General features: G+C 43.7%; 1 protein-coding gene across 1 annotated transcript; it reads right to left on the bottom strand.

Moving 5' to 3' along the window:
• Positions 1–8,877: 8,877 nt before the first annotated feature.
• Positions 8,878–22,814, bottom strand: SOSTDC1 (sclerostin domain containing 1). Its single transcript, XM_056518898.1, has 2 exons — positions 22,542–22,814; positions 8,878–9,802 (listed from the first exon to the last, which is right to left on the bottom strand). The coding sequence occupies exons 1-2, from the start codon at positions 22,741–22,743 to the stop codon at positions 9,363–9,365; spliced, it is 642 nt and encodes a 213-aa protein (XP_056374873.1). The 5' UTR covers positions 22,744–22,814; the 3' UTR covers positions 8,878–9,362.
• Between the last annotated feature and the right edge of the window lie 613 nt (positions 22,815–23,427).

Here is a 23,427-nt window from a genome sequence, read left to right as displayed (position 1 = left end):
GAATTTCGAGAACATAGGACGAATAATCGTCAATATATTCACAAAATAGCGTGAATTTGAATATGGCCCCTGCCGCTCATCACTAGTAATTACATGACCCAGTTACAGTAATAAAGCACATGAATGTTAGACAGATGGAGCTTTAGAACTAGTTATAGCCAGTGTGCATAATATGGGAAAAAGGATTTATAAAGTAGCTTTCCACATTTTGCTAAATTTGATCACGGGTGGTACGCCTAGTGGTGTTGGTGAATACCGTATTTATCGGGGTATACCACGCACCGGCCTTTAACGCGCACCCTCATTTTACCAAGGATATTTGGGTAAAAAAAGGTTTTTACCCAAATATCCTTGGTAAAATGAGGGAGCCTGTGTGTGCATGTGTATACCCCGATACACTGTTTCTGACCCCGCAGAAGCCCCCAGGAAAGGCAGGGGGACGGAGGCCGTCGCTGCCCGCTTCTCTCCCCTTGCCTTTCCTGGGGTCTAGAGCCCTGCTGCCGCCGCTTCTCTCACCCTGGCTATCGGCGCCGCTGCCCCATTGCCTCCCACATCCCCGGTTTTATGATTACCTGTTGCCGGGGTCGGGTCTGCGCTGTTTCTGGCTCCGGTCCGCGGTGCTTCTGGCTCCGGTGTGGCGTCTATGCGTCGTTGCTATGCGCTGCGCTACGCAATGACGAGTGACGTCGCATCACTCGTCATCGCGTCACGGGAATTCTAGCAACTCCCAATTGTCTCTCTCATTTCCAGAATGTTTAGCGTTGCTTGAAATTTTCCGCTGACTCTATTAAAGGAGTATTCCAGTGGTGACCCAGTGGTGAACAACTTATCCCCTATCCTAAGGATAGGGGATAAGTTGCAGATCGCTCGTGGTCTGACCGCTGGGGCCCCCTGCGATCTCCTGTATGGAGCCCCGACAGCCCGTGGGAAGGGGGCGTGTCGACCTCCGCACGAAGCGGCGGCCGACACGCCCCCTCAACACAACTCTATGGCAGAGCCGAAGCGCTGCCTTCGGCAATCTCCGGCTCTGCCATAGCGATGTATTGAGGGGGCGTGTCGGTCGCCGCTTCGTGCGGGGGTCGACACCCGCTATCTGGCCGGAGAGCCTGGCCCCACCGTACAGAGAGATCGCAGGGGGCCCCAGCGGTCGGACCCCCCGCGATCTCAAACTTATCCCCTATCCTTAGGATAGGGGATACGTTTTGCACCACTGGACTACCCCTTTAAGGTACGTGAGCTTTGAAAAGTAGAAGCCTATTAGTTTTGGATGTCTTTTTTGCTTTTTGCAGGAAGTGTCTGTCAGCTTCATAAGTACATTTAGAATGTTATCTCCATGAGTGATATTCGGTCAGGCCCCTTTAGATAAAACCCTGCTAAAGTCATGATTTTACACTTCCCTAATATTCTCACCGGGAACTCGATTAGATTTCCAAATACCGACCAATCAAGATAAAAACCACCAACAGTTCATTTATCTCAAAGATAACAAAAATGTATAATTCTTCTCAGCTTTTTTTTAATAGGGAGCACAGAAAAGTTCACATGACGTAGGCGGGAGTGTTTTTTTTTAAGTGAGGATATACAATATCACCCCTTTCATCTATGAGGCTGGTGTTTATGTATCTGGAATGTAGATTCCAAGACCTCATAAATGTAGAGATGAAATACAAAGAGCAGAGGCCTTCTGTCTCCAGGAATTCTGCAAATTAATGTTTAGCCAGGACTGAACCTGTGAGACGATATCAGTTTCCTGCCAACGAAAAACATTAGGAAGAACCATTTTACATTATAGCCAGGAAATCCTCCCTAATGGGCTTGAAGAGGGGGGAAAAATTTATACGAAAAATTTTAAAATGGGTAAGTATGCAGGGGCCAAAAAATGAGGACAGAAGATCCCATGGTGCTAAAATTAAAGGGCCCCTCCACATGTGATAGGAAGGTGTAAACAGGCGCCCGTTTTTTAGTACAGTGGTCCCTCAACATACGATGGTAATCCGTTCCAAACGGACCATCGTTTGTTGAAACCATCGTATGTTGAGGGATCCGTGCAATGTAAAGTATAGGACAGTGGTCTACAACCTGCGGACCTCCAGATGTTGCAAAACTACAACACCCAGCATGCCCGGACAGCCAACGGCTGTCCGGGCATGCTGGGAGTTGTAGTTTTGCAACATCTGGAGGTCCGCAGGTTGTAGACCACTGTTAGAGGAAGTTGTACTCACCTGTCCCCCCCGCTCCGGACCGTCGCCGCTCGTCACCGCTGCCCTGGATGTTGCCGTCCATCGCTGTCGCCTCATCCCCGACGCTCCGGCAAGGCCTCTGCTTCCCTGGCATCCGCGCTCTCCGTCGCCGCCATCACGTCGCTACGTACACCGCTCCTATTGGACGACGGGACGGCATGCGCAGCGACGCGATGACGAAGATGGAGAGCGCCGATGATGCAGGGGATCCCGAAGAGGACGCGCCGGAGCCCGAAGGACAGGTAAGTGATCGTCAGCGGACCACACGGGGCACTGTAAACGGCTATCCGCCGGTAGCTGAAGCAGTCTGCGCTGCCGGATAGCCGTTTATGCGATGGCCCCGACATACAAAAGCATCGTATGTTGATGCTGCCTCTGAGAGGCCATCATATGGGGAAATGATCGTATGTCGGGGCCACCGTAGGTCGAGGGGTCACTGTACTGAGAAGTGATGAGCGGCATATGCCATATTCGAATTTGCGATATTTCGCAAATATATGGACAAATATTTGTCCTATATTCGCGAAATTTGCATATTCAATATATTTGCGGTTATTTTCGTATGCGCATGCGGAAACTATTTATCCATCTATCTCCTAATATTCTTTAGCGATGATATTCGCGAATAGGAGAATATTTGCATATTGTCATATTTGCGAAAATTCGCTCTCCGGTCTAATACAGTGAATAGTATAGGAGCCTTCTTTAGACCGCAAGCTGGAAGCAGGGAGGGATGAGATCGCTGTGATGTGTTCTGCGGGGGAAAAAAATTTCCGAATATTCGTAATTGCAAATATATAGTGCTATATTCTCCATATTTGCGACTATGCAAATATGCGAAATTTGCAATAAATATTCGAATTGCGAATATTTGCACTCAACACTATTACTGAGCCTATTAGAAGACTCGACTTCATGCGTCCCTTCGTGCGTCCCTTTCTGCCATCATATGTCAGCTGCACATTCCCTATTACATATGGCCATGTGCGGGACGACAAACAAGGATTTTTTTTTATGTCGGCATGTTTGGCCAATTATCACTTTCTGTAATAGGCAACCTAATCCCAATGGCAACCACCACCCCTAGTCTTGTGTCGCCGCCATGTAGTCGGATTTGAGGTAGAAAATGGTGGATCCAAACTGCCCCACCTGCAAACTCCAGTTCTGTGGTCAGGCATCCGACCTCACACTTTTTAGTCTGATAGCAATGATGCTCCTACTCTCTAGTGTGAGCCATGTACAGTAATGGGGTAGGGAGAAAGTCACAATGGCTGTCTAACCAATAGTAGATAGGGAAGGGAGGAACGAGTGGAGATGTGACCCCTTTTGTTATAGAGTATAGGGGCCACCTTTGATTTTTGCAGATCTCTGCTTATTGTAAAGAGTATATATATATATATATATATATATATATAAAGAGATCCACACAGAAAAATAGTATAGTAACTTTGTATATTAAAGGGGTATTCCGGGCAAAAACATTTTATCCCCTATACATTCTATGCGGGTGATGATTCTCTAGTTTCGGAAACCTCCAGGTTTCTGGGACTTGGGACAGGACGTCACGCCACGCCCCCTCCATTCATGTCTATGTCTATGCCATTCATGCCGCCACGCCCCCTCCCATAGACATGAATGGAGGGGGCGTGGCGTGACGTCACGTCCCCAGCCCCGGAAACCTGTAGGTTTCCGAAACTGGAGATTCAGCACCCACATAGCTTGCGGGTGCTGCAGGGAGATCGCGGGGTCTCAGCAGCGGGCCCCCCGCAATCAGACATCTTATCCCCTATCCTCTGGATAGGGGGTAAAATGTTTTTGCCCGGAATACCCCTTTAAGGTGAGATTAATACTGTCTTTGTGCTCCGACATGGTCTGGGTCCATTAAGATCTTTATTTTTCCTTCGAACAGACCCAGAACGGCTTAGAGCGCAACTGGGTCCCAATTGATCCCAGGGACTTGAATGGGGACTGTCAGGAATCCGGTATTTTATTGCAGTTGAGTTAAAAAATATTTTAAAAGAAGACAAAAAATTTTTCTCAGCTCAACTCCCATTGTTCTGACTGGCCAATGCCTTAGAGGCATTCATATAGAAGCAGTCCCTCAATAGGGCCCATGGAGATCAGGGCCCCAGTGTGAACCATGTACAGCACGGTGTGGGTCACAATGACCATCTAAGTAACAGCAGATAGGAGAGGGAGAAACAAGTGGGGATGTGACCCCTTTTTGTTATAGACCATGGGTGTCACCTTTGATTTTTGTACATCTCCGCTAGTATTTTATTGTAAAGAGTATATGCAGAACACAAATAAAAAAAACAGCTCCACCCAGTATAAATAGTGGAGTAACTTTGTATAATAATTCCTTCCACGACAAGACAAAGGTTCAGAGATAGAGCTATAGAATCTTTTTGTCAATTTAAAAAATAAAGAAAAATTTGAAAAAGATACAGCAATATTCTGGCGCAATTAGAAGAGGCAGCCACTACATTACTAAGGATTGTACACAAAATACATTTCATAAGGTAAAAATATATTCTACGGTCTTTTTCTGGGTCTTAGTGCTAAATCTAGAAGAAATTTCGCAACTTGTTACGTTAATGAAGCATAAAAGACACTGGAGGAGGACAAAAGAAGGAATGTGATGGAGCAGAGGGCAAAAACGTTCTAGATGTATGAGTGATGGCGAGATTTGGGAGGATAAAGACCACACGTCTTGCTTTGGTGCTTTTCTTGGTCCAATGTTTCAGGATCTGAGGACATACCATGGGGGATGGGTGGGGGTGCTAGCCGCTATCTTAATTAAATGTATTGCGACATCTATAAAAAGACTCTGTCACAAAATTTCTATTGAAAATGGATTTAAAAAAAAACTCAAAACTATCTGGATTTCAGTAATGGAGTACTGAAGTCTTCATCATGGCAATTTTGTTATGGGTGGGGGGGGGGGGTCCAAGCAGGTAATTTTTTTGGTGTTAAGGGGAGCCAGAACAAGCTACCCTGTCTTGGCCAAGATATGAGATAAAGAATGAGGACAATTAACAGATGTATTGACTCAGGTCACATCCCTACAACTATTAAAAGGCACCCCTTCAATTAAGTTCTAAAGTGCACAAAAGCCAAGAAGAACTATATAAGACCCTTTGATGAATATGAATAGTATGAAAACTGTTATTTCTATCTTGTGTTTATGCCAAGATCAGATGGGTAGAAGTTAGGAGCTCAGTCACCATTAAAGGGGTATTCCAGGAAAAAACTTTTTTTTATAAATCAACTGGCTCCAGAAAGTTAAACAGATTTGTAAATTACTTGTATTAAAAAATCTTAATCCTTTCAGTACTTATGACCTTCTGAAGTTAAGGTTGTTCTTTTCTGTCTAAGTGCTCTCTGATGACACCTGTCTCGGGAAACGCCCAGTTTAGAAGAGGTTTTCTATGGGGATTTTCTTCTAAACTGGGCGTTTCCCCAGACACGTGTCATCAGAGAGCACTTAGACAGAAAAGAACAACCTTAACTTCAGAAGGTCATAAGTACTGAAAGGATTAAGATTTTTTAATACAAGTAATTTACAAATCTGTTTAACTTTCTGGAGCCAGTTGATATATAAAAAAAGTTTTTTTCCTGGATAACCCCTTTAACACTAATATAACTGTCTATAAATATATGCAGATATCTGTATTTAAGCTAGGCCATATGTCAATATTGAGGTAGATGCCGATTTGGTTCCACAAAACAATCCAGTGCACATTAGTGTGGCTCGTTTTTCCACTTTTTTCTCTGATCAAATCCAAATACTTGGCAAAAGTTTCCCACCCACAGGGGCAACTCACATGATAAATTTGGTTCCAATTGAACATTATCTTCGGTCTTCACTATGAGCGTTATGTTTTCCATGGGAAATTGTTCTTGAATTGTGCCTATCCGCACTTTTGACCCCCGAGGTAGTTGCCAAGAGTGACGAAACGCGAGGGGCTTCAGTGGGACACGTGTTCATCATTGTTTGACATGACTTTCCCCCTTAAATATTGGTTTGCCTGACCAGTTGCTAATTATATGGTATTATTTTGCCCTCCTGGGGTGTATTAAAGGGGCACTCCAGTGGAAAACTTTTTTTTTTTAAAAGAACTGGTGCCACAAAGTTCAAAAGAATACTTCTATCAAAAAATCTTAATCCTTTTGGTACTTTTCAGCAGCTGTATGCTACAGAGGAAATTCTTTATTGTTTGAATTTCTTTTTTGTGTTGTCCACAGTGCTCTCTGCTTACACCTCTGTCCGTGTCAGGAACTGTCCAGAGCAGCATAGGTTTGCTATGGGGATTTTCTCCAGCTCTGGACAGTTCCTGATACGGGCATCAGGTGTCAGCAGAGAGCACTGTGGACAACACAAAAAAGAAATTCAAACAATAAAGATTTTCCTCTGTAGCATACAGCTGCTAAAAAGTGCTGAAAGGATTAAGATTTTTTAATAGAAGTCATTTACAAATCTGTTTAACTTTCTGGCACCAGTTCAGTTAAAGAAAAAAAGTTTTCCACTTGAGTACCCCTTTAAGCAGTGACCCTTTAGATCAGGCGTGTACAACCTGTTTTGGCCTGAGGCCCACATTTTGGATTGTACTGCTCTTAAGGGCTAGTGTTGCTCGCGAATATTCGCAATTCGAATATTATTCGCGAATATCGCATATTCGCGAATTCGCGAATTTTGCGAATATAGCACTATATATTCGTAATTACGAATATTCGTTTTTTTTTTGTTTTTTTCTTCTTCACAGTACACATCACAGTGATCATCCCTCTCTGCTTCCAGCTTGTGTGGTGTAAAGAAGGCTCTAATACTACTGTGTGAGACTGGCGTGCAAAAATTTGCATATGCTTATTTTCGCATATGCGAATTTTTCGCGTATGTTAATTTTGTATATGCAAATTTTCACATATGTTACTTTTCGCATACGCGAATATTCGCATATGCGAAAATAAAACAAATATAACGAATATGCGAATATTCGTGAATATCTGACGAATATTCGTCCATATATTCGCGAATATTCGCGAATTCGAATATGGCCTATGCCGCTCAACACTATTAAGGGCTGCAATAATAAGTAAAGGGTTATTCCCGTCCACATACTCCCTATAAACCACAATGGAGAGAGCCATGCAGGAGTACAGAAGGAAGAGGAGTCTCCAAATATCGGGAAGGTATATTCAGGGGTTCAGACATAACTAGGGGCCAACAGATCGATATAGTGTCACAAGTTTTGTTCCTTGTCCTCCATAGAGTAGGTAGGGCCATATTTGCCACTAGGATGAATGTTTGAACAATTGCTTATTTGCATCAAAATTAGCAACTTTTCTTGCGTTTTGTGCAAAAATTATGCAAAAATTTGCAATTCTAATAAGGTGTATTAAGTCCAAATGATAAGGGCAGCTTGAGCTGTAAATACGGCCCTAGAAAATTTGCCCCCTTTGACCTCCCCTATATTTGAAACAGAGTTTCTCAAGCAGTATGCCTTCAGCTGTTGCAAAACTTCAACTCCCAGTATGCCCGGACAACTAAAGGCTGTGAAAAACACATGAAAAAAGAAGTGAGTAGTCCCTACTAAGGACATAGCATATACTAAATTAACTATACGAAGGAATAATAAAGTTCAGATTTATCATCTCAATTGCACATTATAGCTTTTTAATAAACATTCAGACACACGTCCTGTACTAATAAAATACAACAATAAAAATATAACCACAAATACTACAGAATTATATTACAATATCTACACAAATGTGGAATGCGCTCTACTTACAAGTTGTAAGAAAATACTTTGATACATAAAAAAAATGCTGTATGACATATAATGTACTGTACAATTTAAAAAAATACACATTCAAAAAGCTACAGGAACCTTTCCGAGGGGCCACGATTACTCGTGACCAAGCGGACGAACACGCGGATGATAACAGTGACAAATAAATATTTTAATTATATTTTAATTTATAATCGCCAATATTTTAATGCTGATAAAACACAACAGGTTCATTAGGAATTTACAGAAATTGTGTAAAAAAATAAAATAAAATAAAGGAATCTTTTGTTGGAAACATTGATTTTTCAATAGTTTTTTGTTAACTAAAATAACAAATTATATTTTAATCTTTTGATGTGGTCTTAAAATTAAAAATAACTGACATTTAATTTCAAATATTTATTTTTAAATTAAATACATTTTTTTATTTATTTTTAAATTGTTCAATTAATTATTAGTAAATTAAAATGTAAAATAAAAAACTTTTTTTTAAAGGGGAAATGTGAAATTGTTATTAACATTTTTCAGCTGTTAATAATAATTTTTCTTTTTTAATTGTTTAATCATATTAAAGTGTAAAATAAAAAAAAACAAATGTTAAACAAATAACTGACATTTAATTTCAATGAAATACACTTTTTGGATTGTTTGAATCAATTAATTTTGTAAAAATATTTTTTTAAGGAAAAGTGTGATATTATTATTAACATTTTACATTTATTAATAATAATCACATATATTTTTAAAATTATCAAAATGCAAAAAAAGTAAAAAAATTTTTTAAAGAAATTAGTTTGGTATTGACATTATTGCCATCTCTTAGTATTTAACATTTTTGATAATTTTTGGATAAGAATGACAGCTTATGACTGGAGTAGTTATCTTGACCCCTGATGTATTGAGCATAAAAATCTAAAATATTGGCTTTTTTTCCATTATATTTCTTTGCTTTTAAAATAAGATTATATTAATAAGAAAACATACTTTAGCTTGGCTATTCCTCAAGATTAAAAATAAGGGATTTATAAATTATTTCAACTTTCTTTTTTTGTACATATGTTGCCTTTTTAAATCTATCCGAAGCACCTTTGACCCTGTCCTTAATACCATTATATATATGTAACTTCTGCAATTTTTTCCCAAATATTTGGAATCAATCAGTCCTTCAAAAAGATAGGATATTGAAAAGAAAAAAAATTCACGGAGTGTTGAGCTTTGTTGTAGCTTTTCGTCCAAAGACTTCTGGAATTTGGGGTTCACAGAATTAAATTGTCTTTATAAGTCTTAAGGGACTCAGTCATGGAGTCACGTTCCTGGGGTCCCAGATCTAGCTGGATATGAATTTGCTGATCTTACTTAGTCTTTTCTTATCTCGGTTGTTGTGGGAGTGATGGTGTTGGTGGGCATGAGCGGGTTTCAGTGGAGACACCCCTTCGTAGTTGTGGTTGGACTCGTTGTGTTGCCTGGTGTATCTCTTGCACTTGCAGGAGGTGACCACAGTGACTTTGTAGGTTCTGGTGGTGCCATCTGCACATTGGAGCTGAATCCGTTGAGTGCGCATCTTGTCATTGACACATCTCCATTCCTGGGTGCTCCGACGACTCCAGTATTTTAGGCCATAACCTCCTCCAATCCAGTTTGGAAGAATGGGGAGTGGAAGACATTCTCCGGCACAGACCAACTCCTTCAAGGGTCTTAGGCTGGTGCACTGGCCGTCTGATATGTACTTGGTGGATCTCAGTTCTCGACATCCAACTTGATGGTGACCTGGAGGATGAATAAGACAGTAAAGATTAATTCACTGGTCAATGACCATCTGTTGACCTCATATGCAGTAATATTACAATGTCCCCTATGGGACTCATTCATAGGCCAATTGTCTATATGAATAGACGTTCTTCCAAGTTGACTTTTTTGCATCGAACCTTCAAGAGGTTGTCCAGGATTAGGAAAAAACATGGTTGCTTACTTCCAAAAAGAGTGCCTCACCTGCCATGGGATGTGTTTGGTATTGTAGCTCAGCTTAATGTAAAGAGGGGGCTGAGGTCCAATACCATACACTACCTGTAGACAGTGTGTAGAGCTGTTTTCGGAAGAAAGCAGCCATGTTTTTTCTAAACCTGGACAGCTAACTGTTGCAACAATGTAAATTGAAATATGGCCACCATATCTGTTTTGGTACGGTTGTACATAGCATTCAGCCTTTTTATAGAAAGAGAGGGGAGGGGGACCCAGAAATCTCAGAAAAATTGGGGGATATGTGGGAGGAGACTTTTTTTCCTCACATAGGCTAGGGTCACACGTAATGGATCCGAAACATATTTTATGCTGCAGATCTGCCAATGACCAACCCTAGAGGGATTCGCAATTCGCTGCTACGAGCACACACAGCGATCAGTGCGACTGGAGCAAACTGTGCATGCATGTGCAGTTTACTCTCAGATATCCCGGCCACTCTCTGCCTAGCTCAGTGAGCAGAGTAGTGGCCGCAATGTCTGTGAGTAAACTGCACATGCATGCACCATTTACTGCAGTAGCGCAGATCCCTGTGTTTGTGCTCATGGCAGCGGATTGCTGCTACGAGCGAACACACGGGTACAAGCAGGGGGCTCACTCTAGGGTCTGTCGCAGGCAGATCCGCAGGATAAAATATGCTGCAGTTCTGATACATGGGACCTACCCATAGACTTAAAATGTCAAGATACGGCACCCTCAGCATTCTGTGATTTTGGCAAACTACCCCTGATCCTAAAAATGAAGTTGTGTCTGGTGTTTCATACTTTCCCATCGCCTCCCAGCTAACATCTGACCGTAGCGTTATTGGTCCAAAAAAAACACTCCAGACCCATCACATTTTTGTCCTTTGCCGTTTTTTGGCTCAGTGGCAGAGTCAAAAGTAAGTTGCATGTCAAGTTAACCGAAGGGCGCGTTCCCACCTGTTGTATATGCAGCGTTTTCTTACGCTGCGCAAAATTTGCGGCAGCAGCGGGAAATACGCTGCGTATTCCTTGCTCACTATACACACAGGGCTGTCCAGTGGCAGCACTATGTGTGCAGTGAGTTTTGGAGGCGGGGCCGTGTGCTGGCGTGACTGTCACGTGCGGCTCCACCTCCAAAACTCACTACACACATAGGGTTGCCGCCGGAAAGCCCTGTGTGTATAGTGAGCAAGGAATATGCAGCGTATACGCCAGATGGGAAGGCTCCCTAAAAGCGATAGCTGCAATTTTTTGTATTGTCTGCTGTTATTTGGGCCCCGTCTTCTCAAAAGTTCTTTACATACTTCTCTATGATGATCTGATAATCCAGAAAGTGATCACCTGGCACTGAGGTGGATTTACTGGTGTAATGGAATTGAACATTGTAAGGCCCTGTTCACACGGTGGAATGTCCGGGCGGACAATCCGCAGATAGCAGGCGCCGGCAGAACACACCATCACTAGGACCACTCGGAAATGCGCCGTTTCCATAGACAGCAATGCATTTATGAGCAGATTCCACAGAAAGAATTGACATATCAGAATTATCTGGAATCAGAATTTCTGAGGCAGATGTTTCAGCAGCGAAAACTTGGCCATGTACACGGTGCAGCAGAATCCCAGGACTACAACAGGACTCTGCTGCAACAGAGTCCCACCTTGTGAACATACCCTATAGCTGACTCCTCAAGGATTTTACTATTTGATTCTTAAATCCATGGCACTACGCTATAACACACCTAGCTGTGTCCCGACGTGTTTCTACAGATCCTGGTGGATGTGATGACCAATTGACAGATCTCCGAAATCTAATATGGGGAGCAAGATAAGTGATGACAAGAACCCCTCAGTATGGGAAACAATCAGCCGAGCACAATGGGTCCCACCGGCACCTCTCACCCACACGTCTCCGCCGCTCCTCGCCACCATACGTTTCGTAAATCGGGTAAGGCGATGCCAGAAACCTTAGTGTTTTTTATTGTATAGTTGAAGATTAATGGGCCGTGGGAAGAAGCCAAATGTAATTTCTGTTCATTGCCATCCAGGTTCTACCCCCTCCCCTCCTCAGACAGAGTCAGGTTGGTGGTGGGCCCCTGGGGGCCGGTGCTGGGTGCCAGAGAGCTCAATAAAATCTCTATATGTTTACTTATGCCAAAGGCCCTGGGGCACGGGAATACTTCTTTGCCAGGAAGTGCAAACAAATGCTGGCCGCAAATCAAAGCCTTTCATGTCTGGAATCATTCCTGACATTACTGAAGTGTCACAGACAGGTGAGAGTGGAAGCGGCTATTACCTGGCCTGCTCTGTGCCTTATCTGCAGGTGCTGACACATAGATGTAGCAGAGCCCAGCCTGACACATGGAAGCAGAACCAGGACTGGCTAGCAGAGTCGGGTCTGTCAGATGCAGCAGAGTTGAGTATGACAGATGCAGCAGAACCGAATCTGACTGATGAAGCAAAGGCTGGGTCTGTTAGATGTAGCAGAGCCAAGTGAGATTTAAAGGGGTTATCCAGGAAAAAAAACTTTTATATATATATATATCAACTGGTTCCAGAAAGTTAAACAGATTTGTAAATTACTTCTATTAAAAAATCTTAATCCTTTCAGTACTTATGAGCTGCTGAAGTTGAGTTGTTCTTTTCTGTCTAAGTGCTCTATGATGACACCTGTCTCGGGAACTGTCCAGAGTAGAAGCAAATCCCCATAGCAAACCTCTTCTACTCTGTGCAGTTCCCAAGACAAGTAGACATGTCAGCAGAGAGCACTGTTGCCAGACAGAAAAGAACAACTCAACTTCAGCAGCTGATAACTTTTGGAAGGATTAAGATTTTTTTTAATAAAAGTAATTTACAAATCTGTTTAATTTTCTGGAGCCAGTTCATATGAGGAAAAAAAAGTTTTTTCCTGTAATACCCCTTTAAAAGATTTGGGTCTAACAGATGTAGCAGTTTTGAGTCTCGAGTTTCACTGGTGTAGAAGAACCAGGACTGATATAACAAAGCCGGATCTGTGAGATGTAGTAGTTTTGAGTCAGATGTAACAGAGTTTGGTCTGACTGATGTAGCAGAGCTGAGTCTGACTGATAAAGAAAAACAGTCTTGTAGATGTAGCAGTACTTAGGCCAGTGTTTACCAACCATGGTGCCTCCAGCTGTTGCAAAAATACATCTCCCGGCTGAGAGTTGTAGATTTGCAACAACTTAGACAAATGTAGCAGAGCCGAGTGAGATTTACCAGGTTTGTGTCTGACAAATGTAGCAGAGCCAAGTCTGGCAGATGCAGCAGTTCTGAGTCTCCATGACTGACTGATACAGCAAAGCTGGATCTGTTACATGTAGTCGTTCTGAGTCAGATGTAGCAGAGGTGAGTATGGCTGAGGAAGCAATACTGAGTATGGCAGATATATCCGTACTTCGGCCAGTGTTTACCCACCAGTGTGCCACCAGCTGTTGCAAAACTACAACTCCCAGCATGCCTGGACAGCCTTTGGCTGTCTGGGCATTCTGAAAGTTGTAGTTTTGAAACAGCTGGAGGCACCCTAGTTGGCAAAAACTTACTTAGACTGATGTAGCAGAGCCGAATGTCAAATGTCAGATGTAGCTGAGTTAAGTCTGACTGAGAAAGCAAAACTGAGTCTGGCAGATGTAGCAATACTTAGTCCAGTGTTTGCTAACCAGGGTATTATTTAAGGGGTACTCCGGTGAAAAACTTAATTTTTTTTTTTAAATCAACTGGTGCCAGAAAGTTAAACAGATTTGTAAATTACTTCTATTAAAAAAATCTTAATCCTTCCTGTACTTATTAGCTGCTGAATACTACAGTGGAAATTCTTTACCGTTTGAAACACAGAGCTCTCTGCTGACATCATGACCACAGTGCTCTCTGCTGACATCTCTGTCCATTTTAGGAACTGTCTAGAGTAAAAGGAAATCCCCATAGCAAACATATGCTGCTCTGGACAGTTCCTAAAATGGACAGAGATGTCAGCAGAGAGCACTGTGCTCGTGATGTCAGCAGGGAGCTCTGTGTTCCAAAAAGAAAAGAATTTCTGCTGTAGTATTCAGCAGCTAATAACTACTGGAAGGATTAACAGAGGTGTCAGCAGAGAGCACTGTGGTCAGGCAGAAAGGAAATTCTAAAAGAAAAGAACTTAACAGCAGCTGATAAGTACTGGAAGGATTAAGATTTTCTAATAGAAGTAATTTACAAATCTGTATAACCTTCTGGCACCAGTTGATTTAAAAAAAAAATGTTTTCCAGTGGAGTACCCCTTTAAATAGAGCTGAGTTGTCAGATGTAGCAGAGCCAAGTCAGCTTCCACCCCCTTTAGTCTGGCAGATGTAGGGGTGCTGAGCATGTCAGGTCTAACAGTGACAAATCTCTCCACACAGTAGAGAAGAGTCTGATACTTTGCACATGGTGAGATCACGATGTGCTTTAAGTAGCTTTTACATGGGACTGCAGGTAAACCCATAGCTACCATGAATCTCCAACAACTATACTCTATCTTTATAAATACACCAAACTTTTCAAGATCTCTGTTTGCTTTCAGTGAATGAGAATAAAAAACCTATCCTGAAAATATTGTGCAGGGCTTGTTACAGTGTATCAGAAATCTCTCTTTTAGGGTACGTTCACACGGGCGGATTACTTGCAGAATTTCCGCAGCAGTGTTTGCTGCGGAAAATCTGCATCAGACAATCTGCTATTATTGAATTCAATGGGTCCGAAGGAAAATCTGCAGAACTGCCTCTATTGCAGATTTTCTGATGACCCATTGAAGACATGCTGCGGAAATTCTGCAGGTAATCCGCCGTGTGAACGTACCCTTAGGGACGCCTGATACTTCATCAGTACAACTAGATCCAGGCCCATGTAAAATGCAATGTTTTATTCACTGACAGCAAGCAGAAAATCTCAACCACTGTTAGGATTCAATACATGTTGTATATTAATTAGATAATTGCGGAACATCTCCTTATGCGATGATTACATTTTATTTGCATTGAAGTGGAAACGCTCTCTGGCTCTGCTACATCTGTAGAGATAAGATGAGGGTGTGGGGGGGGGGGTGTTTGGGGGGTTGTCTATGAGGCCTATTCACATGTGGAGACAGCGTGACGTCCAGACTTGGAGCACATGTAACATGAGATCCATAGACATTCCTGGCTCATCTGCTACAGTGTAACATCCCTAGGGAACCTTCTATTCACTGCTTGAATTAGTATCCGTGTAGATTTACATAGGACTGCAATTACAGCAAGTGTCCTCAAGGCCGTGTTCACACGCTGCAGAAATGCCATCTCGTTTTTTTTTTAAATTCACAGCAAAACTGCAGATTTTTTTGCATTGATTAATTTCTTAATACACTTCGCGTTTCAAGAACTCCGCTTGCTGTCAGTGAATATGAAGATTCTTGCCTATATCCTGAGGCTTAAAACCTGTTATAATTGAAGCAACAATCCTGGTTTGGGAAAAAAAAAAAAAAATATATATATATATATATATCTGCTTTTTCGCAGAAACAGCGCCACTCTTGCCCTCAGGTTGTGTGTGGTATTGCACCTCTGTTCCATTGAAGTGAATGGAACCGTATTATAATACCATACACAACCTTAAAGGGGTAATTTTTTTTTAAATCAACTGGTGTCAGAATGTTATTCAGATTTGTAAATGACTTCTATTTAAAAATCTTAATCCTTCCAGTACTTATCAGCTGCTGTATGCTCCACAGGAAGTTCTTTTCTTTTTATATTTCTTTCCTATCTAACCACAGTGCTCTCTGCTGCCACCTCTGTCCGTGTCAGGAACTGTCATGAGCAGGAGAAAATCCCCATAGCAAACCTCTCCTGCTCTGAACAGTTCCAATAATGGACAGAGGTGTCAGCAGAGAGCACTGTGGTCAGATAGAAAAGAAATATAAAAAGAAAAGAACTTCCTGTGGAGCATACAGCAGCTGATAAGTACTGGAATGATGATGATTTTTAAATAGAAGTAATTTACAAATCTGTATAACTTTCTGGCACCAGTTGATTTAAAAAGAAAAAAAAATTCACTGGAGTACCCCTTTAAGACAGGAGTGGCGCTGTTCCTGGGAGAAAGCAGCTAAGTTTAGAATAACCCCCAATATGACTGATGCACATGACCTGCACTGATACATTGTAACGATCTATCAAGGCAGGAGAGGGATTTCTGCTGCTGATGTGTTTACACAACTGTAACAAACCCTCAGCTGTGAGCAATATTAGTCCAGGGCAAGTTCTTTCAGTTTCCGGATGAAACAAGAAATGTTCCTATTTGCTGACAGCAAGCAGAGGTCTTGAAAATGGCGAAGGAATCGAAAGTTGTAGAACATTTTTGACGCATCATACTTCTATAGGTCTTAGAGTTGAGCGAACTTACAGTAAATTCGATTCGTCACGAACTTCTCGGCTCGGCAGTTGATGCCTTATCCTGCATAAATTAGTTCAGCTTTCCGGTGCTCCGGTGGGCTGGAAAAGGTGGATACAGTCCTGTGAGACTCTTTCCTAGGACTGTATCCACCTTTTCCAGCCCACGGGAGCACCGGAAAGCTGAACTAATTTATGCAGGAAAAGTCATCAACTGCCGAGCCGAGAAGTTCGTGACGAATCGAATTTACTGTAAGTTCGCTCATCTCTAATAGGTCTGAATACAAAGACGGGCACCAACTAACACCATATAAATATATACTGGGTGCAAACGGTTATTAAAAATACAAGAGAACTGGAGAAGAAATAAAAGCTAGCCACCAAAAAGATGCACACGGGGGGAGATTTATCAAAACCTGTCCAGTGGAAAAGTTGCCCAGTTGCCCATAGCAACCAATCAGATCGCTTCTTTCATTTTTCAGAGGCCTTGTTGAAAATGAAAGTAGGGATCTGATTGGTTGCTATGGGCAACTGGGCAACTTTTCCACTGGACAGGTTGTGATAAATCTCCCTCCATAAGTACAAATGTATGAATATGCAAAAAAAAAACTTTATTTATATGACACATGGTAACGCTATCAAAAAAGGAGAGCATACAAATAATAAAAACATTTAAAAACCATATCTGGTTTTTAAATGTTTTTTATGGTTTGTATAAGCTCCTTTTTTGGTAGCGTTACCATGTGTCATATAAATAAAGTTTTTTGCGTATTCATACATTAGTACTTATGGTGCGCATCTTATTGGTTGCTAGCTTTTTTTTCTTCTCCAGTTCGAAACAGACCATCGTTTGTTGAAACCATCATATGTTGAGGGATCCGTGCAATGTAAAGTATAAGACAGTGGTCTACAATCTGCGGACCTCCAGATGTTGCAAAACTACAACACCCAGCATGCCCGGACAGCCGTTGGCTGTCCGGGCATGCTGGGTGTTGTAGTTTTGCAACATCTGGAGGTCCGCAGGTTGCAGACCACTGTTAGACAAGTTGTAGTCACCTGTCCCCGCCGCTCCGGACCGTCACCGCTCGTCACCGCTGCCCTGGATGTCGCCGTCCATCGCTGTCGCCGCGTCCCCAGGGTGTCCCCGACGCTCCGGCAAGGCCTCTGCTTCCCTGGCATCCGCGCTCTCCGTCGCCGCCATCACGTCGCTATGCACGCCGCTCCTATTGGATGACGGGATGGCGTGCGCAGTGACGTGATGATGAGGATGGAGAGCGCCGACGATGCAGGGGATCCCAAAGAGGACGCACCGGAGCCCCGAGGACAGGTAAGTGATCGTCAGCGGACCACACGGGGCACCGTAAACGGCTATCCGGGGGCAGCTGAAGCAGTCTGCGCTGGAGGATAGCCGTTTATGCGATGGCCCCGACATACAAAAGCACCGTATGTTGTTGCTGCCTCTGAGAGTGATCGTATGCTGAAATATCGTATGTCGGGGCCATCGTAGGTCGAGGGGTCACTGTACTTCTGTAGGTCTAGCATGTAAAGCAGTGGTCTCCAAACTGAGGACCTCCGGATGTTGCAAAACTACAACTCCCAGCATGCCCCCCCCCCCCAGCAGAAACAAATCCCCATAGCAAACCTCTCCTGCTCTGGACAGTTCCTGACCAGACCAGAGGTGTCAGCAGAGAGCACTGTGGTCAGACAGAACAAACTACACAACTTCCTGTAGAGCATACAGCAGCTGATAGGTACTGGAAGGGTTACGATTTTTAAACAGAAGTAATTAATAAATCTGTATAACTTTCTGGCACCAGTTCATTTGAAAACATTTTCTTTCCACCTCCGACACCTCTGTCCATGTCAGGAACTGTCCAGAGCAGCATAGATTTGGGGATTTTCTCCTGCTCTGGAAAGTTCCTGATACGGACATCAGGTGTCAGCAGAGAGCACTGTGGTCAGACAGAAAAGAAATTCAAAAACAACAGAATTTCCTTTGTAGCATACAGCAGCTAAAAAGTACAGGAAGGGTAAAGATTTTTTTAATAGAAGTACCGTATTTTTCGCCGTATAAGACGCACTTTTTCTTTGGGGGGGAAAAGTTGGTGCGTCTTATACGGCGAATACACAACTATCGCGGCGGTCCCTGCGGCCATCAACGGCCGGGACCCACGGTTAATACAGGACATCACCGATCGCGGTGATGCCCTGTATTAACCCTTCAGACACGGCGATCAAAACTGACCGCCGCGTCTGAAGCGAAAGTGACACTAACCCGGCTGCTCAGTCGGGCTGTTTGGGACCACTGCGGTGACCCGAACAGCTTACAAGACACCGGGAGGGACCTTACCTGCCTCCTCGGTGTCTGCTCCGTGCCGGGATCCCCTGCATGGCCGGCGCTCTCCTTCGTTGTCATCACGTCGTCACGCACGCCGTCCCATCATCCAATAGGAGCGGTGTGCGTAGTGACGTGATGACGGCGACGGAGAGCGTGGATCCCGGGGAAGAAGACGTCCGGAGCGTCCGGGACACCCCGGGGATGCGGCGACAGTGATGGAGGGCGACATCCAGGGCAGCGGTGACGGGTCCGGAGAGGCGGGGACACGTGAGTATTACCTCCTATACCAGTGGTCTTCAACCTGCGGACCTCCAGATGTTGCAAAACTACAACTACCAGCATGCCCGGACAGCCAACGGCTGTCCGGCCATGCTGGGAGTTGTAGTTTTGCAACATCTGGAGGTCCGCAGGTTGAAGATCACTGTTGGGTTCAAAATCTTTTTTTTTCTAGATTTTGCACCTTTAAAATTGGGTGCGTCTTATATGCCAGTGCATCCTATAAGGGTTAAAAAATACGGTAATTTATAAATCTGTTTAACTTTCTGGCACCAGTTCATTAAAAAAAAAAGTTTTCCTCTGGAGTACCCCTTTAAAATGGACAGAAATGTCAGCAGAGAGCTCTGCGTTCCAAAAAGAAAAGAATTTCCTCTGTAGTGTTCAGCAGCTAATAAGTACTGGAAGGATTAAGATTTTTTTTTAATAGAAGTAATTTACAAATCTGTTTAACTTTCTGGCACCAGTTGATTTAAAAAAGATTTTAAAAAAGTTTTCCACCGGAGTACCCCTTTAAACTAAATTCAGGATAGCAGTGGTACCTAACTTGTGACTCTCCGGCTGTTGCAGAACTACAACTCCCAGCATGCCCTGCACACCCTTCGGCTGTCACAACATGCTGAGAGTTATCTTCTTTGCCATTGTTAGGAAGCCACAATTGGGGAAAACACTGCTTTAGTGCATCCAGACATCTCAGTCTCTATCAAACCCAGCCCTGTTCCATCTGACACACTCAGCTCTGCTACATCTGCACGTGTAGTCTCACAGGTTTTACAGCTCGGAGGAACTTGATCCCCCCAGGAGCAGATTTCCCATATCCTGGGCTCTGGGTGTCAGATTATTGTCATCTTTTCTATAGGCCGGAGGAGTCAGTGGGAAATCTCTGCCCATTGTCAGCGCTCACATGCGGGGGGTAACACTATACGGTATGTGCACGAGATGGGGGTATATACATTGTGCACGGCTATGGGAATATATAAGCACAATGGACTCGCATAGTAGGACCAGCCCTCCCGACATCACTACATCTTCCTATATAAAATGCAGCAGAATAACCTCCCTCCTATAGAACAGTGTTCCCCAACCAGGGTACCTGCAGCTGTTGCAAAACTACAACTCCCAGCATGCTGTTCATTTTAAATCTTTTAAAGTTCGCATAGTAGGACCAGCCCTCCCGACATCACTACATCTTCCTATATAAAATGCAGCAGAATAACCTCCCTCCTATAGAACAGTGTTCCCCAACCAGAGTACCTGCAGCTGTTGCAAAACTACAACTCCCAGCATGCTGTTAGTCTTGAATCTTTTAAAGCTCGCATAGTAGGACCAGCCCTCCTGAAATCACTACATCTTCCTATATAAAATGCAGCAGAATAACCTCCCTCCTATAGAACAGTGTTCCCCAACCAGCGTACCTCCAGCTGTTGCAAAACTACAACTCCCAGCATGCTGTTCATTTTAAATCTTTTAAAGTTCGCATAGTAGGACCAGCCCTCCTGAAATCACTACATCTTCCTATATACAATGCAGCAGAATAACCTCCCTCCTATAGAACAGTGTTCCCCAACCAGCGTACCTCCAGCTGTTGCAAAACTACAACTCCCAGCATGCTGTTTGCCTTGAATCTTTTAAAGCTCACTTAGCTCTGCTACATCTGACAGACCCAGCTTTTGCTTTCCCAGTCAGTTTTGGTTCTGCTACATCTGTCCGACTCGAATCTGGTAAATCTCACTCGGCACTGCTACATCTGTCTAAGTCAGTGTTTGCCAACTAGGGTGCCTCCAGCTGTTGCAAAACTATAACTGTCCGAGCATGCTGAAAGTTATAGTTTTGCAACAGCTGGAGGCACCCTAGTTGGCAAACATTGAGGTCTGGCTCTGCACTTAGATGTAGCAGAGCCAAGTGCAAAGCCAGACTTAGCGCTGCTACATCAGTGTTTGTCAACCAGGATGCCTCCAGCTGTTGCAAAACTACAACTCCCAGCATGCCCGGACAGCCAAAAGGCACCCTAGTTGGCAAATCTTGGTTTAGACAGATGTAGCAGAGCCAAACTTTGCTCTGCTACATCGGTGTTTGCCAACTAGGATGCCTCAAGCTGTTACAAAACTACAACTCTCAGCATGTCCGGATAGCCAAAGGCTTTCAGGGCATCCTGGAAGTTGTAGTTTTGCAACAGCTGGAGGCACCCTAGTTGGCAAACACTGACTTAGATAGATGTAGCAGAGCTAAGTCAGTGTTTGCCAACTATGGATTATCCAGGATGAACTTAGACTTGTACAGAGTAAGATAAAGCGGTGGTCTGCAACCTGCGGCTCTCCAGCTGTTGTGAAACTACAACTCCCAGTATAGCTGGCATTCTGGGCATTGTAGTGTAAGGCACAAAATAGCAGCACTGTGTAGGTAGATAAGTACTTACTTTTCCTGTCCAGGGCAGAAATGGCAGGGTACAGTACAGATGTAGCAGAGCTGAATGTGTCATTTATGTATAGAGTGGAGACCAGAGCGTACAGTACAGATGTAGCAGAGCTGGATGTGTCATTTATGTATAGAGTGGAGACCAGAGCGTACAGTACAGATGTAGCAGAGCTGGATGTGTCATTTATGGATAGAGTGGAGACCAGAGCGTACAGTACAGATGTAGCAGAGCTGAATGTGTAATTTATGTATAGAGCAGGGACCAGAGCGTACAGTACAGATGTAGCAGAGCTGGATGTGTCATTTATGGATAGAGCAGGAACCAGAGCGTACAGTACAGATGTAGCAGAGCTGGATGTGTCATTTATGGATAGAGCAGGGACCAGAGACTGCACTAAAGATGTAGCAGAGCTGAATGTGTCAATTCGGGATAGAGCTGAGACCAGAGCGTACAGTACAGATGTAGCAGAGCTGAATGTGTCATTTATGGATAGAGTGGAGACCAGAGCATACAGTACAGATGTAGCAGAGCTGAATGTGTCAATTATACATAGAGCGGGGATCAGAGCGTACAGTACAGATGTAGCAGAGCTGAATGTGTCATTTATGGATAGAGTGGAGACCAGAGCGTACAGTACAGATGTAGCAGAGCTGAATGTGTCATGTATGGGTAGAGCTGGTACCAGTGCGTATAGTACAGATGTAGCAGAGCTGAATGTGTCATGTATGGGTAGAGCTGGTACCAGAGCGTACAGTACAGATGTAGCAGAGCTGAATGTGTCAATTATAGAGCGGGGATCAGAGCGTACAGTATAGATGTAGCAGAGCTGAATTTCTCATTTATGAATAGAGTGGGGACCAATTTATGATAGAGGTATATTATTGAATTTCCATTTATGCGGCTCTCTAGCTTTTGCACAACTACAACTCCCAGTATAGTTGGCGTGCTGGGAGTTGTAGTGTATGGCGCAGAATAGTAGCACTGTGTAGAGGTCTGCAACCTGCAGCTCTCTAACTGCGAGACTACAACTCCCAGTATAGCTAGCATGCTAGGCGTTGTAGTGTAAGGTGCAGAATAGCAGCACTGTGTAGGCAGGTGAGCAGTGACTTACTTGTCCTGTCCATGGCAGAGTTGGCGGGGTGCCGTCCCCCGTTCCTGGCTTGGTTGATGGCGCTGCTGTTGGCGTTGTCCCCTATATGTTTATCCACATGGGAGTACAGGATCTCGGTGGCATCGTTCTTAAAGGACTGGCAGCTCCTAAACAGGACGCACAACAAGTACAAAAAGCAGCACTGCAGCCTGGAGACAATCATGGTGGGGGTCTGGGGGGCAGCAGATTCCTTGCCTTCCTGGTCAGGAGTGTGAACCGCTCTGCTGTGCGGAGCCCTTATATACCTTCTGTAGGGCTGGAGAATGGGAGGGACCCACACAATGCAAGGGTGGAAGGCACAGGCTATGCAGAGCAGAACAGATGTAGCAGAGCTGAACGTGTCATTTATGAATAGAGCAGGGACCAGAGCATACAGTACAGATGTAGCAGAGCTGAATGTGTCATTTATGGATAGAGTGCAGACCAGAGCGTACAGTACAGACATAGTAGAGCTGAATGTGTCATTTATGTATAGAGTGGAGACCAGAGCGTACAGTACAGATGTAGCAGAGCTGAATGTGTCATTTATGGATAGAGCTGGGACCAGAGCGTACAGTACAGATGTAGCAGAGCTGAATGTGTCATTTATGGATAGAGCTGGGACCATAGCATACAGTACAGATATAGCAGAGCTGAATGTGTCATTTATGAATAGAGCTGGGACCAGAGCGTACAGTACAGATATAGCAGAGCTGAATGTGTCATTTATGGATAGAGTGGAGACCAGAGCATACAGTACAGATGTAGCAGAACTGAATGTGTCATTTATGGATAGAGTGGAGACCAGAGCATACAGTACAGATGTAGCAGAGCTGAATGTGTCATTTATGGATAGAGTGGAGACCAG

The sequence above is a fragment of the Hyla sarda genome, chromosome 5, assembly GCF_029499605.1.
Source record: "Hyla sarda isolate aHylSar1 chromosome 5, aHylSar1.hap1, whole genome shotgun sequence".
Classification (NCBI taxonomy): domain Eukaryota; kingdom Metazoa; phylum Chordata; class Amphibia; order Anura; family Hylidae; genus Hyla; species Hyla sarda.
The sequence above is the reverse complement of the archived record's forward strand: the minus strand, read 5'-3'. Positions and strand labels throughout refer to the sequence as shown.

What these genes read in the sequence shown, in the direction of transcription:
- SOSTDC1 (XM_056518898.1), bottom strand. Translation starts at nt 22,743, where the DNA reads ATGATTGTCTCCAGGCTGCAGTGCTGCTTTTTGTACTTGTTGTGCGTC. An exon ending in CTCTGCCATGGACAGGACAA is followed by an intron (nt 9,803 to 22,541) that starts GTAAGTCACTGC and finishes TTCATCCTCCAG; the next exon opens with GTCACCATCAAGTTGGATGT.